Source organism: Phaseolus vulgaris, chromosome 1 (assembly GCF_000499845.2).
Source record: "Phaseolus vulgaris cultivar G19833 chromosome 1, P. vulgaris v2.0, whole genome shotgun sequence".
Classification (NCBI taxonomy): domain Eukaryota; kingdom Viridiplantae; phylum Streptophyta; class Magnoliopsida; order Fabales; family Fabaceae; genus Phaseolus; species Phaseolus vulgaris.
In genome coordinates this window covers 35,793,832-35,810,088 of record NC_023759.2, presented here as the reverse complement: position 1 = coordinate 35,810,088, position 16,257 = coordinate 35,793,832, and the positions used below count along the sequence as shown (strand labels likewise).

The following is a 16,257-nucleotide window of genomic DNA, read 5'->3' as shown; positions in this document are numbered from 1 at the left end:
TTAAGTTCTGGTGAATATGCGTTGAAAAATGTAGCATAATTGCTTATGCAAATAGTTCTAAGTAGTTCTTTCACTGGCCAGGTGGCATGATATCATAGATCAACATCTCAAGCTTATTCCACATGTATACTACTTTTCTATACAATATTTCTAAAACTTTTTTAAATAAAAACTAATTTTATAAATAAAAATAATAATTTAGTATATTAATATTAGATATTATTTTAAAATCTATAAAAATTACTAATATCAAAAAATAATTTTTATTATTAAAAAAAATTATAAACTAATTTCTAAATTTATATCTAATTAATTAAAAAAAAATTAACTATCAAAGTGATATTTTGTGTCTTCAATGGAACAACTTTTTATTCTGAATATTTTCTTACAAATTTATTTTTCTTATCCCAAAATCTTAGAGATTGATTTTTTTTTTTTATATTTTAAACATTTTTTTATTGACTTAAGCGATTGAGATTGATTTTTTTTATACTTTAAACATTTTATACTCAGAGGAGTCTTTTATTCTCGAGACCTCGGGAGCTCCAGATCCATTTCCCGTGAGAACAAATAATTATAATTATAAGATTGTTGCTTTCATTTTCAATCTAATATTTATTGAATTCAGATTTAGAGACGAAGACTTTTTGATATTCAATAACGAAGAAGATGCCAATTGGTGACTGTTTTCTATTGAGAAATACTTTACTGGAAAGGGGGCAACAGAGAAACAAAAGACGAGGAAAGTTATGACAACAACGATAAATCATGTTCTCAAATAGGCTTTTATGATATCAACATCATTGAATTGAGTTAGAAATCCTTTACCATTGCATTTCTTTGCCGTTTTTAACTTGAACTTTTTTATCATCCATTTGTTTGACTCTTGTTACAAACATTACAACAACATACTTCAATATCATATGATCCAGAATTTATTAGGTATCTTAGACCACCATTTGTTCTTGATTTAAATAAATATTTATGAAACATGTAATTGAGTATTATTAAATTTTTTATCTAAAATTTGAAAAGTTAAATACGTAACACTTAATATTGATTGTGATCACAGAATAAATAATCAAGAACTATCTAATAATTTCACTACTATAACATTTTATGTTTCATGAAACTTATGTAGTAAAACTTTTAAAAATCCACATAATATTTTGCTGAAAACTTATTTATTTTGAATTTTTTTTAGAGAATTTATAAGAAAAATCTCAAAAAAATTCTAATATTTTTCCAGACGAGCCTACCCTCTCAAAACATCTATTCAAAAAATTACTAGATAGTCTTAAGTCATTATAGTTTTAGTTAATCTTTACATACAACATATTAAATGTTATTAATTTTTTTTTTCACATGAATTTGATAAATATAAGAATATGTTATACAAATATTGCTTAGAACCATGCGTATAAGTAAGTTATAGTCCTAAATTATTTAACAATTTCTAGGACTGAGGATGGATGGACAAAGATAGATATCGAAGACAATTGCAAATATAACGATTCAATTCAACTCAAACAATTTAAATTGAGTATTTTGAACGGTTGGGTGAAATTCAACCTAATCAGAAAATATATAGTTTCATTGTAAAATGAATATACTTAAATGAAAAATTATGATTAAGTAGGAAATATAATATCTTAAAACTTATCAACTGATGTGCTCTTTTTTGTCTGCATATTTTGTTTGCTTAACTAAGTAATTTGTTATTTTAAGAAAAGAAACGTAACAAGACAATAAAAGAAATGCTTTGGTTGAGCACGAAAGTAAGACCTATTCTTCCTCAAGCTTGCAAGAAAATATTTCTACTGGGCATAAATATTAGCCTCAAGTTAAATTACAGGATTTTTATTCATTGCACGTGCCATGTAGGTAAAGTGTCGAAACTACGTAGTTGTAACAAACAAATAATCTTTTCCATAAAATTTCATATTATTTGTATATACTCCACAAAATGCCTACGAATCTAATAGTTGTACCTCTTGGCTGACCTATTTTCTAAAGCAACAAGGCCAAATTAGCTTACAGCCTTATTTTTAACTTAGAAAAATAAGATACTATATCCCCATATTTTATAGGATAACATAACCTTCACTATCTCATCATGCAGTGCTGGCAGATGGCTTCATTTTCTTAGGTGGGGGATTTCCTCCAGAGATAAGCACATATAAATAAAAGCAGAGCATTGCAGAACTGCAAACAAAAATTTACCCAAGAAAAAATGAATCAGATTGAAATTGAGACAATCTAACACCCAAAGGGCTAAAGAACAGCAATCAATTTCAAATACCAAAGTATGTAATTAAATAGGATACAAACAATGGATTGAGATACCTTATAATAGCACTAAAGCCAGTTGGAAATATTTTCTTGGCCTGCATTCGGAAAAGCAAATAAGTACAGCAATTTAATGAGACACAACATAAGAACAGTTTTGTCAAAATCGATGTACTACCAATGAGTAACTCTGGAAGTTCTTCCAGATCAAAATCCCAGACAATGCTGTAAAATAACGAAACAAGTCAAGATAGTAAATAACAATTATCCAAATAAGATTATGCTGCAGCCTTTTTAGTTTCTCTCTTTTTCTTTCAAGACCAGCACTATCTTAATGCTGCTTAAATCACGCACCTGCTTGTCCTAGAATAAATGGTAAACTAGATTTTCCTTGTCTCCAGACCTTCAAGCTAAAGGTGCTGAGGAACAGTAAAGCACCACCAAAGAGCACACCACTGCCCAGTGTTCCAGGACTCCGTGAAAAAAGGAACCCAACAATCCCTCCCGTTAAAACAAATCCACCTACAACAAAAGATAAAGACGAGATATAACAACTTTAAGAGGGAAGGGAATAAATTCCTAATAGAGTACGGTATATGTTTTCTTTCAGTACTGCAATAATGTAACACATTTCCATATTTTTTATGCCACGGGTCTCAAAGAAACCAACCGCAAATAATATATCCAGTTCAGAATAGTCTTCCGCTTAAACTGCCATGGTCTCCCGCACCGCGCCTCCCGCTGTCACGAAATGGTTGTCGCTGTTGGAGGAGAGAAGAAGAGGTTCGTGTAGCAGAGGAGGTTTGTGTGGGTAAAATTTTGAACTTAGGGTTTTTAAATCCCCATTGTTTCACGCGATGCGAAACAAAACGGTTTTGTGATTCTTCTTACAATTTGCACGATACAGTTGTATTATGGGAGCAAAACCGATTATTCAATTGAGTCGTATCATGGGAGGGTCAAATTGTATGTGCGATACGTATCATGATACTTATACCATGGTCCTAATAAACAGTTTAAATTGATAATTCTAGAAGAAAATGACATTCTAGATTGTCAAATTGTATAAGTCAACTCGAATAGTCTGCCTTGGTTGGAGAGAGGACAGGCAAAGTCAAACCTGCTCTGTTCCCATCTCTATTGGATTGGCCAAGAGAGATGTCCAGGACTTTGTGAGGTTCTGTGATGTCTGTGAAAAGAACAAATGAGACTCACTACACGTGCTGGACTCTATTAGACTCGAGATTCCTAAACAGATTTGAGTAGACACTAAGATTTCTAGGGTTTACATAATATTAAAGGCTATAAAGCCATTCTATTTGTGTTGATGATAGGGTATAGTGACAATATAGCTCTGTTTTGGTTGCTTAAGACTCCTGGTATGGACAAAGTCACTGAATTATTCTCAAGATATGCAGTTAGGCTAAACGGTATTAAAAAGTCTGTGGTTAGTGACTGATTCCTTTTTCATTAGCCATTCTTAGTAAGAATTCTTTAGGTTTAGGGACATTACTTAAGGTGAGCTCTCTTATCATCTTGATTCAGATGGTCAAACCAAAGTCTTAAATAGGGATTGGAAACCAACTTGAGCTGCTTTGCCTCATTGATGAAGTGAACTCAGCTATGATGAGCAGCCAATAGTTAGTTAGACTGACCTAATAAATGGGATAATCTAACATTTTCTATCAAATTCAACCTAAGTAGTCAATCTTTCATAGCAGCATGGAACTGCCCCGCAAACACTATAGTGGGATAGCAAATGGTAGGATGGGCTCTATAGCAAAGTTTGGAAAACAATATGCATATTTAAAAATATTATATCATACACATAAATATTGAAAAAGAGGAAACAAAAAGTCTTCACGTTTTCACATTATCGTAGGAAAGGGGGATTTAATCGGGGAGACTTAAAAGTTGTACACTTTGGAAAAAAAAAGTGGGGAATTATAGTGTTTCTTGTCACGCAAGGTCAGAAATTTAAAAATGGTAGGATGGACAATAGTAAGCACCTGCTGCGATAATAAGCACCTTCTCCATCAGTGTTTCTTGTCAGGCAAGGTCAGAAATTGCTCCTGATTTTTACCGCAGACACAGTGCCATTAACTACTTAGAAATTTTCAGGGAACAAAAAATGCACAAGTGTATGCCAGACTTAACTTGTCAATAATATTCCAATGAGTCACTTTTTCTCTTTTTGTTTAGACTGACAATTAAAGGGGATAAAAGAGCAATTAAACCAAACACCATCCACCACACTAATAATGTATTTTGTTCAAAGTAGCGAAGGGGAAGGGAGGGAATGACCACCTTGTATTGTTTGCCAGAGAGGGGGAAGAGAAAATATGAATATTATACTGTCATACCCTTATAAATAGTAATGGAGGAGATGAGAAATAAATAAATTTGAGACAATTCATCTACAGTCCAAAAACTATAACCAGCTTCCCTCTCCTCCAAAACTCCCCAATATTGAAGGGGTATCAAACATAGGCAGGGAGGGATTTTAGATCTTCCATTTCTTCTACTCTTCACTAAGTTTCTAAATCTAATTGGATAACATAAAAAAAAAAACTCTCTACGCCTCCATTTCCCTTCAACCAAGCATAGAGTAAGGGAAACGCATCATATAACTTAACTAATATGCAAATTAACTACACAAAGAAACACTTACCAAAGGGAATTCCTAAACAAAAGTCATGAATTTTTGCAGTCTTTTTTGGTTGATCAACACTTTCTTGCATTGCCTGTCCAAACCCTGTTTTTTCAGTATCATGGTCCTCTTTTGTTGAATATGAGTTCTGCTTTGACACATCAGCTGCATAACTCAGTGTATTTTTGGTATCAGTCCCAGCAGTATCTGTGTCATGCCTCTCCAGACTCATAACAACTGATAACTAAATGAGATATGCTTCCAGTTCAGTATCAATGTCAAATAATTGCTCTAGCAAACTTTTATTTAACAAAAATATATTATTTATGCAGTTATTCAAGCCTGTCCATATTGTCTAGTACTACGTCTTGCAATATCAAAGTAAAGATATGTGCAAACACATAAACTTAATATAACTTTCCCTAAATGTGGAGAAACATCAAATCTATTATATCATTAATAAGGCCAACTTGAATACTTGATCATATTGACTTCCAGTACCCTAATATGCGCTTTTTAAGTTTTGTATCCTCACTACAATTACATATATCAATACAAGCATATAAAGCTTTCCTATCCAGTACTTGCAGAAAAACACGTCACTGACCTTGCTTTAAATAAACTTCTTTATAAACACTTATAGGAAAAGAAATGAAATAAGTTTAAGTTAAAATTAGTTTACGCATAAACTAATTCGTAGAAACGCTTTTATTTTGCTTCTCCAAAAGTTTATTTTAACTTATGCATAAGCTAATTTTACCTTATGGAAAAAAGCTTATTTCATATTTTTCATCTCCTCTATATGGAAAAATTTATCCATATAAGGCCTACTGTATATAAGTAGTCATGCATGCCCAATTTGAAAGATGTAGATTATGTGCGCTAAGCAGCAACAAAGTCAATAGTAGAAGGGAAGCAAGGTAATGAAGGGGAGAGTGATACCCCAAAAGGAAACAAGTCACACAAGAGGAACATGGATCATAGATATGATGGAGTGGGACACACACAGTTATAACTGTCATATATACATATTAAAAAAATAAAAACCACATAAAGTGAAAGAGACTCGTCACTAAATTTCCAAAATTTCCGGTGATTAAAAAATATTGCCTATGATAACAACAGCCTTTTTTTTTCTACCAAATTCCAAAGTATAATGATTTTGTGTTAATGCTTCTTCTCTTTTTCCAGTAATCCGGTTTGGAAGTAATAGAAATTCAAAAATTCCTATGACTAAAACCAACAAAATCAGAAAACCAAGTCTATGAACAGAAAGCACCATCATCAACGCTAAATCATGTTTGGAAAAAGACTGGTTAAGAAGAAGTAATCATTAAAGTAACCATCAAGAAGCCGCAAACAAAACACAATAATATTTGTTTTTCCAAAACAAGCCAATTAATTCAAACACGCACTAAATGTGCAAAGTGAGCCGATCCATAATAAGAACCTAAAATTGCGATTAGAACACAACGTCTAACTGGACATTAAAGCCGTCGAAGCAAGGCTTAAGTTAGTTTTTAACGACTGCTACTTCAAACTTCCCTTGGTAACGTATGATTTAGCAAGCGGTGCTTTAGATCTACGTAATACCTAGTACATTCGCAAGCCTGATTAACGCAAATGTGCTTAACACGAACCCTAATACAGATACGGTGGAAATAAACTATTTGGAAATGAAAAGGAGGAGAAAGACCTTGGAGCGAGGGGAAGGGAATAGAAGCGAGCGGCGGCGTAGGTGTATGCTACGGTGGACGGCGGAGAAGCATCCAAGCTGAGAAATCGCAGTAGCCGCAGCCATGTTTGCTCTCGTCAATGGCTTCGATTTGGTTGGATGCAGAACACAAATTAGAATTTATTGAGAAGAGAGTGAAAAACAGACCAGTCAACGGTTCCGCCACCCACCCAAGAGCCATTGCCTCCATAAATTTATTTCATTAGATACCAAAATAACTTTTTTTGCTTTACCAATTCATTTTCCTATAAATTATTTCATTTATTAATATTGGAAGTAAAATATTATTGAACAGTTATTCTGTTAATATATTCAATTGTTAATAATCAATATAAAGTACTTAGTTACTTATTAAATAACCACACGTAAAATGCTTAAGTCTTTTCTTTTTATTTACATTGCTATTGATAAAATAATGTTTATAAATTATGAGAATAAATGACTATTTTTATTTTTTATTTTTTACTTTCATAGTTCAATATTCAGAAATTAAAAAAATATATAAAATTAGAATGACAAAATTTATAATTACATATTTTTAAAGTTTTTGCTTTATAACACTTAGTCGGTATATAAAAGTATAATTAAAATTACTAGTTTAATTATAATGTTTCCGTCGTTTACTCAAATATAAAATTATAATTTAAATAAACAAGTCACTTGTGTTATTTTTTATACTCACTTTAATAATATTTGTCTAAAATTAAAGCAACAAAAAAATTGTCTTAGTTTAATCATAGTACAAGTACTTTCGTTTCACTTTTTCTTTGTTGAAAGACTATCTTACGTTGTTATGTAACATGTTTCCATTCCAACTCTGACAAGGAAAAAAACCAGAAATACTTATAATTTTGTATTTATGTATTTTTTTATTTTATTTTATTTTTCTATATCAAATTTCAGATGGACAAGTATTGGAAAAAGAGAAATAAAAAAGTATAATAATTGAGAAAAAAAGGTGAAAAGGAAATAGATGAGATTTTAGTTGTTTTATTCCAACTTTGTATAAACCCTTTTTCTCTGTGTTAATTCTCGCTAACTTAGAGCGCCAAAAAGCCTTGGTTTTTTCTTTCATGGCGAAGGTGGGATCGAAGAACATCATGAGCAAAACTGGTTTCATGTTGTGCTGTCTCAAATGTTTATGAAGCGGTGAGTGCCACCACGCGCCTCCGTTGTCTCATCAAAATGACTCTTTTGCCTCGTCTCCGTTTCTTCGCCACGCGTTTACTCTCGTCCTCTCTCCTCTCCCCCTTCTCCCAGGTCCTCCTCTCTCTCTCTCTCTCTCTCTCTCTCTCTCTCTCTCTCTCTCTCTCTCACTACACTTTCATTATCATTGTTTTATTTTCCTTTTCCAAAACTTCTCACTCACATTTTTGCTTGCCACAACTTATCCATGGACTGAACATAAACGTGTGCTTATTGAATATCAAAGGGGCTAACTCTCGTCTATTAAAGTTTTTATTTTTCATGTAACGTACTATGTTGAATTAGAAGGGGAATGTGAAGTGTAGTTATGCTCTGTTGAACAGATTTGTGGATTTGGTTTGATAGTTCAATAGAGCTGGGTGCTTCTAATGTTAGTAATTCAAAGAATTGTTATTATTTCAGTTTCCGATAGGATAAAACAATTTTGAGCAAAACTTTTACATAAGTGAATATCTCTGATGAACTATTAGATTCTACATTATTAATTTATGGAAGTTCTGTCGTATTAACTTCTCTAAGACTGATTTTAACTTAGGCATGAGCTTTTAGCTTGTCGGAGAAGTTTATTTCCTTGAAGCTTATCTAAACATGGCCTTAAGGAGTTTTTTATTTGGGGTGCTTTCAAAATGTTAATGGGTTTTGGCATTTTATTTTCCTTTCTTTCTCTCTAGACTGTGTTCGTATGTTTTTCCCTTTCCCCCAAATGAGTGTTGTCTAAACCATTTCATCTCCTTTCGTGACAAATTATGCCTTTTTTTTCACCTAGAATGGAGGTAGAGAAATGATGACAAGAATTGGCATCAATGCCTGTTCGCTTTCTTCCACAGGTATTAGTTCCATGTCATCTAATGTACCTGTGTGTGTCTATTTGACAATAACTCTTATTGGCTTTTATCTGTGGCCATCTTTCTCTTTTTGAGTAGGTATAAATGTATGAATATAAGTATCTATTTCATCTTTAAGAATAGAATTATAATAATTGATGTGTTAATAATAACATTGGAAGCATTTCAGCTGAAGCTTCAGATTTAGAATGTGATGTGACTCGTGATGATGTCAAAGCAGCAGAGAGAGCCAATGCACTTTGCATGGCCGTATCACAGCTTGCTAGTGAGTTTAGCAAGGAATCTATGTTGTCTCTGCAGAAGTTTTTTGGTGTACGCCGTGCTCAAGTGATATCTACAGGCTCCTTGAAGCTTGACCTAGCTCTGGGAATAGGAGGATTGGCAAAGGTGAAATAGGATTAGTGCAGTTCCTCTTTAAAGTTTTGACAATTGTTTGATGTAAGGAAAATGTGGTTTACATACATAAGAAGGGGATATGTATTATGTGCTCATAGTTTGCTGGTGGCTGACCTAGTGAAATTTGTGTAGCAGTAGCACTAAAACATATATTTACTTTTAATCTGATTTTTAGATGGCCTCAAATGGCCTGGACTTACTAGTCAATATTAGTATGAAACCAGTGCGAGGAAAAAAATCTTTGCAATATTTAAGTTTGGCTACTAAAAGTGTTGAATATTGATATTTAAGTATATATAGATATATTCTGATTTCAGAAGGAATCTAGGGGTCATATTCCACATCCACTAGTTCCCTTTCCTACTTAAACATCGTCCCATTGTTAATCTGCAAAGGTAGGAGCTTAAAATGGTTTCTCTTTCCGTTGTTAATTATGTATGATAAACTTAGAGGGACTCATTTTATATTATGTATGGGGGTGTTTTCTACTCAAGTTAGAAAGTTTATGATTATAAGCGCTTTGATTCTCCGCATTTAAGCGCAATGGAGCTGTGATGGTCCTTTTAGAGTACCTCTTAAAAGGGTTTTATTTTCCCCTCTTTCATCTCAGTTTTCTGTTCTTGATACACCTGTTAAGATTCAGAATTTAAACCTTTTTGCAGCCGAAGGGAGTTTTTCTTTAAGCCTTATAATGATACTATTAAGCATTATTTACTGTCAGAATTTATCAGCTGTGTAAAGCAGTAAACCACATGAACCTGACTAATAACATCTATTTATTTTCCTATTGCAGCCCTTCTCTATTTTTGAAATATACTTTCACTCTTACTCCCCACATCATAACTATTGGATGATTGATGATCACTTTAAGTTTGAAATATGTCAGCTATCAATAGTATGGTTTTTGGTTGGTCAACCCTTTCCAGATGGGCACTTTACTGACGTGGCTGGAAATGATGATTCTTACTTCTAGTGTAAGATTCTTTTTCCATCATATTCACAATTTTCCTAACGTATATTGTATTTCACCATTTTAGGGTAGGATTGTGGAAATTTATGGACGAGAAGCAGCTGGTAAGACTACACTTGCTCTACAAATTATTAAAGAAGCTCAAAAACTTGGAGGTACTTATCAGTATTTCAGCTTCTTAGACCTTCTTCGAGTATCTAATAAGTTCTCAATTAGTAATTTAATATTATCGGAGAAAAACAGTCTGTTGATGGAGATTTCTGTTTGAGTTTCTTAGGAGTACTATTGATGTGGTTTATAGGGATAGGAATTATGATCAGTTTTTATCTACGCAATAATAGTGAACTTTTGGAGCTATGGAAAATTATTTTATTTGTACTATATTCCCTCCATTTTGTTTTTGTCCAATGTAGGAAGATTTTTTTTCTATTTATCTGTCCACTTAGAAGTTCAAGAGACTTAGCTACCATTTCTCAATCATGCCCTTATCCTTACTTGAGAGTATTAAGTAGACAGATAAAAAAAATTAAGGGAGGGTAAAATAATGATGCTTGAGAGCTCTCTGTCACTAAACAAGAACATCCTTATGGGCTCGCACGTAAACTGTCATCAATTATTTTTTGCTATAATTGACTTCATATCATTTCATGGACCCTCAAAAGTGAAGCATAGAAAAATAATTTAGCAAAAAGAATAATCTTTTTTGAATTTCAAACTAAGCAAATAATTTGGAGGTAGGCTATGCAAGAAAAATTTATAAAATATGTAACATGTGTTGGAGGCAAGTGCAAGTCTTTCTGTTGGGAGTGGATTAGTTTCTTGGTGATGATCTAAGCTTTTATACTTAATTGAATTAGTTCGGCATAACAATACTGGAGTGCGAACATGCATGAAGTGCCCTAAGCTATTTGTTTCTAGAAGTGATTTCCTTTTACTTGTTTTGACCAAAATATTGAGTCAAATTTGTTGTATTTCTTGTCGATTGACACATGCAAGATGTTCCGTCATACTCTTATGCCCTATTACTGTTGGATTGTGCTGTGTAGCTTGTGTCAATTTGATAGCTTCCATTTATTCTGTTGGCAGGATATTGCGCATATCTTGATGTAGAAAATGCTCTAGACTTCTCACTTGTGGAATCCATAGGCGTAAATACTGAAAACCTTCTCGTATCACATCCTGATTGTGCTGAAAATTTGTTAAGCATGGTTGATACATTAACAAAAAGTGGAGCTGTAGATGTGATTGTGATTGATAGTGTAAGTTACTGTGTTTTTTCTTTAACACCTATTATATTGCAAGAGGATTTGTTCCAGTAGGGTGGATTTAGATTGCTTTCAATCGTAACCATATTGATTGTTATTCTCATAACGCATGTTAAGCTAGTCTTAAAGTCTGCATTTTGTTTTCTCTTTTCTCCTGTTTCTTTTGTATCTTTTCCCCAGGTAAAAATAAAGAAGAAAAAAATCTGCATTATTTTAGAAAAGGAGAATAAAACTCTCTTCCAATGTAAGTTAGACATTCTCATTAGTTTAGCAAAACTGCATTTTTGTGAAATTCATTTGCATCGAATCTCTCATGAGAGTCTTGCTACAGCAGTAACAAACCTTCATCCAATAATTTAGACTAGCTGTGTGGATCCTTCTGTTTTTTCTTTCTATCATTTTGTTCAAATTGTAGGATTTAGGTAGAGAAGAAGGAAAAGAGGGAATAAGTCAATGAATAATCTACAGTTGATGTGATCTAAAATACAAAACACCCTAACTACCATTTGTACTAAAACTATACTCCTAATTTATGAACATCAGGAAACAAATGAAACACAATGAAATATGAAAGTCACTCCTAAGAGGGCATCTGAGTACTGTAAAATATTCAGTTACAATAGTGTTATTATGAGATGGTTTCTAGATATGCCAGTACATTTCATCCTTTGTTTTACTCACATGCATATAAGATAATTTTGTCACTCCAGGTTGCTGCCCTCGTCCCCAAATGTGAACTTGATCAATTAGGAGTTAGCACCAATCGAGATTATCAATCACGAATGATGACTCAAGCACTGCGGAAAATTCACTATTCATTATCTCACTCTCAAACTCTCCTTATTTTCATTAATCAGGTTGAGGTCTTATTACTTGAACGTTTGTGCACCTTGTAGTTTGAAAAGTCAATTAGTAAGATATATATACCAAACCATTAGATATATCATTCAGCATTGTCTTCATGTACAGATTAGATTGGGTTCAAAATCAGTTAAGGAATATGGATCTGTGGAAGAAGTCACTTGTGGTGGAAATGCTTTGAGATTCTATGCAGCTGTTCGTTTGAGACTTTCAAGAATGAGATTGATCAAAACTGAGGATAAGGTTAGTTCTTAAGTACTGTTGGACTATGACCAACTGGGTGCTGATAAAAAAATAAAATAAAATGATCAACTGGGTAGTTTATGTTATTCTTTTGAGGAAGACTTCTTACTCTCAGTCCTGTCACCTTTAGCCCGTTACTTTTGTATTTTTTTCTGTTTAGTAACATGGAAAGTTGCCCAATTTATCACATTCTTTCCCTAAAACCCTCTCTTGTCTTGTTTTCATTTTCTCTTTTGATATCTGGTGCTTCAGGTAGAAGGTGTTCTGATCTGTGCGCAAGTGGTGAAAAATAAACTAGCACCTGCAGCAACGAAAAGGGCTGAACTGGGTATCAAGTTTGGAAGAGGCTTTTGCCATGAGTCAGAGGTCTTAGATTTGGCATGTGAACATGGAATCATTGTGAAAGATGAGGGAAGTTACATTATTGAAGGGCGAAGTTTTGATAGTAGAGAAGCAGCTGAACTGTTTTTGGCTCAAAATGATGCCATTTGTGACAAGTTCGTTAAGGATATGAGAAGACTTTATTTTTAAAGCCATTTGAACTTGCACAGCATGGATTTACTAGGCCAAATCTCTTTCATTGGTATCATGGCTAACTTTCTGTAATTGAGTTGCCAATATTTTATGAAGCCAATTAATATTGCCTTCTATGGGGGATTCCAGTATCAACCATTGCGTAGATGAGCTGGCTAAGTTACCTGAATGAGCCCCTTGGATCTAGGAATGGGATACTGTAACATTACACTACCAAATGAGAAATTTGATTGCTCTTGAAACCATTTGACACTTTCCTGTGTATTACTAAGGAATGGGGTTATATTCAATTCTCAAAGAAACGTGCAAATTATGGAAGTACATTGTAATGAACTGTCTTCATTTCTAGTTCTCCTGCTCAAGTTCTCTTTAGATTCCTCAACAGAGCACTGATTTTCTTAAATCAGATGATTTTATAAGAGTGATTCTAGTGAAAACACTTATTCATGTAAAAACAATTAATAACAGCCATCATAATAAAACAGTTTGATATTTCTTCAAACAGTTGTTATGTTTACAAGAATTGTTCCAGGATTTGTAAAGAAATATTCATAATACATCAACTAATAGAATGAGAGAACAATGTAAAGATTCAATGACGGGAGCAGAATGAGAAGTCCTGGAAGAACATCCAATCACTGAATAGGAGAAATTAGCACCTCGGGAAAAGAAACTCTGGGATAGTAAGCATAGAAGGGGTATATCGATACTCACATTCAACATGTCACTTCCTCTTCATTTCCATTTCCATGCTTCATATTCACATACTCTTTTCTCCATTTTTAATGGTATGTTTGAATTGGAGAAATGATTTGTGGGGATTTGAGGGAGTGAATATGTGAGGATTTGAGAGTATGTGTGGGGATGTGTGAGGTTGTTTGGATTTAGGAATGTTATAATAGATTTGTAAGGATGATTTATTGAAATTTGTAAGTGATATGATGATTGGTAAGGAATTTAGAATTTTTTAAAATGTATAAAATGTAAGTTTACAAATTTACCTTTATTATTAAAAAATATTTGTATTATGATATATTTTTGTGTAGATTTGATTTAATTAAATTTTTGTAAATTATTTTTGATACTCTTAAATAATTATTTTTAGAAAAAGTACAAGTTATGTAACATTGTCTTAGAAGATTGAAAGTTGTGATAAAAATAATATTATCAAAGCATAAAGAAATTAGTGTTATATTTAATAAAAAATAAAAATGATTTATTTATTTATTTGTTAACTTTTATTTATTGTAATTAAAACATTATTTTTTATATTTTTTATGGAAAATTATCAATATATGTAAAAGTTGAAAATTGTTACATAAAATAAATAAAAAAATTGAAATATTCAAAATTCTAAAAAATATAATAAAAAATAATTTTGTATTAAATTTAAATATAATAATAATTATTATAATATAAGTCCAACACAAGCAACCAGAGATTTGTTTCATCAAATAGGGGAAGATTGTTGATCTAGAGTGATCAAAGGCTTTGAAGAATCCAAATCCAAGTGTTTGATGCAAGGCTGGAGTTGCTGCTGTGTTTAGGATAAGATCTGGGTAGTTTAAATGTGTAATCCACTCTTTGTTGAATCTAAAGCTAATGTGTTTTAAAACATTTATGAGTATAAAGTGTTTTTCAAACTAAGTGAAAAATAACCTGTTATTTTGTCGAAACAACTGATTGTTTTACTCTTAGGTGTTTTTGAAAAGGTTGAAAATTGTTTTGGTTGGTTGACTTGATGTCAAACCAAAACAATCGATTGTTTCGTGATTTCAATCGATTGTTTCTTTGAAAATCCTAATATAATTATGTTTTGTTAGTTGAGTGTACTTTGAATGATTTCCAACTGAATACGCTCCTCTATTAAATGCTTTGACCAATCTTTGAAAGATATAAAATAGTTTGTTTATGTTTTATAACAAACAAGAAAAACATATTTGAGTTTTTCAGTTGTGAAAGATTGCTTTCAAGTTTTGAACATTCACATCAAGCTTTGGGTTTTCTCAAGAGAGAGTGGAATAAGATTACATCTATATTGATTTCAGATTGTTTTGTAAACAAGTGTAATTCGTTCTAAATATTCTGTAAATTCTGGTGTTGTTGCCAAGGAGTGTTGTGTGCTCTTGAGGTGGTCAAGATCAACATTCTTGGTGTGTGTTGTGTCAAAGTGAGTGTGTTTCTTGAAGGGTTCAAGGTCGCTACTTTGGTGGTTTGTGTGTAATCTGTTTTAATTGCATAGTGGATTGCCCAGTGGCTTCTGGGGACTGGATGTAGCTCTTGGTTTAATAGTGAACCAGTATAAGCTGTTTGTGTATCTCTTTCTTCCCTTAAACTCCTTTAAATTCAGTTGTTATTCCTTTACTGGTATAAACAACTGATTGTTTCGAAGAAACAATCGATTGTTTTTCTGGTGCTTTGCAGTTTTTTGCTTAATTTCTTGGCTAACTGAATTTCTGATAGAGTTTCATACAAAAGATTTTGTTCTAGATGAAAAAGTTTTCAAAAACCCCTCTTAAACAATTCACCCTCCCTCTCGTTAAGGCCATATATTCTAACATCATAGTGTATTAAAAATTAGTATTCTTTAAAAACTAGATTCAAATTAGTTCTATAACAATGTGGTTTGATAAGAGACTTGATTTTTAAATTGTTAACCAAGATTCAAATCAGGTTTCAATAATAGTCTTTTAAAACAATAAAACACTTTTTCAAAATTTCATTTTAAAATCAGATTTTATATTATGAGGTTTAAAACCAGTTCCAAAACAAGATTGTTTATTGATGCCTTGTTTTTAAGTATGAACCTATCAAAGATCAAAGATCAAAGATACCTTGAAGTTTTTAAGTTTGATTAATTTCTTTTCAAAATCTTGATAACAGAATATAGCATAGATTAATATTGGAGTAAAACCACATATTCAATTTTAAAACAACAGATTCAATTTATTATAGTTTTGCAGATTTTCAGTTTTTAGAAGCAGTGAGTATAAGAGAAGAATAACACACAATGATTTATACTGGTTCACTCAATACTCAACTACATCCAGTCTCATCTCACACTAAGATGGTTTCCACTAAATCACAACAATTTTTTGCAAAAGATTACAAACAAAACCAGTTCTTGAACCTCTTGAAATTGGAGGATTGAAGTTTAATAACCTTTAGTACGAAAGTAATGCTTACTTCTCAAGCTTACTTGGAACTTTGCTTATAGTAACAAACCTTGTGCCTCTTCTCTTGAAAGCCATAGTTCTTAAATC

General features: G+C 32.4%; 2 protein-coding genes across 2 annotated transcripts; one reads left to right on the top strand and one right to left on the bottom strand.

The window, feature by feature from the left end:
* Positions 1–1,902: 1,902 nt before the first annotated feature.
* On the bottom strand, positions 1,903–6,913 carry LOC137814013 (protein FATTY ACID EXPORT 1, chloroplastic). Its single transcript, XM_068616529.1, has 6 exons — positions 6,636–6,913; positions 4,961–5,183; positions 2,644–2,811; positions 2,468–2,514; positions 2,347–2,387; positions 1,903–2,205 (listed from the first exon to the last, which is right to left on the bottom strand). Exons 1-6 carry the CDS (start codon positions 6,738–6,740, stop codon positions 2,115–2,117), a joined length of 675 nt encoding a protein of 224 aa, XP_068472630.1. The 5' UTR covers positions 6,741–6,913; the 3' UTR covers positions 1,903–2,114.
* A 726-nt stretch (positions 6,914–7,639) lies between these two features.
* LOC137814010 (DNA repair protein recA homolog 2, mitochondrial) lies at positions 7,640–13,346 on the top strand. Its single transcript, XM_068616526.1, has 8 exons — positions 7,640–7,934; positions 8,647–8,707; positions 8,895–9,112; positions 10,159–10,246; positions 11,178–11,350; positions 12,067–12,213; positions 12,326–12,460; positions 12,713–13,346. Exons 1-8 carry the CDS (start codon positions 7,860–7,862, stop codon positions 12,989–12,991), a joined length of 1,176 nt encoding a protein of 391 aa, XP_068472627.1. The 5' UTR covers positions 7,640–7,859; the 3' UTR covers positions 12,992–13,346.
* Positions 13,347–16,257: the final 2,911 nt, after the last annotated feature.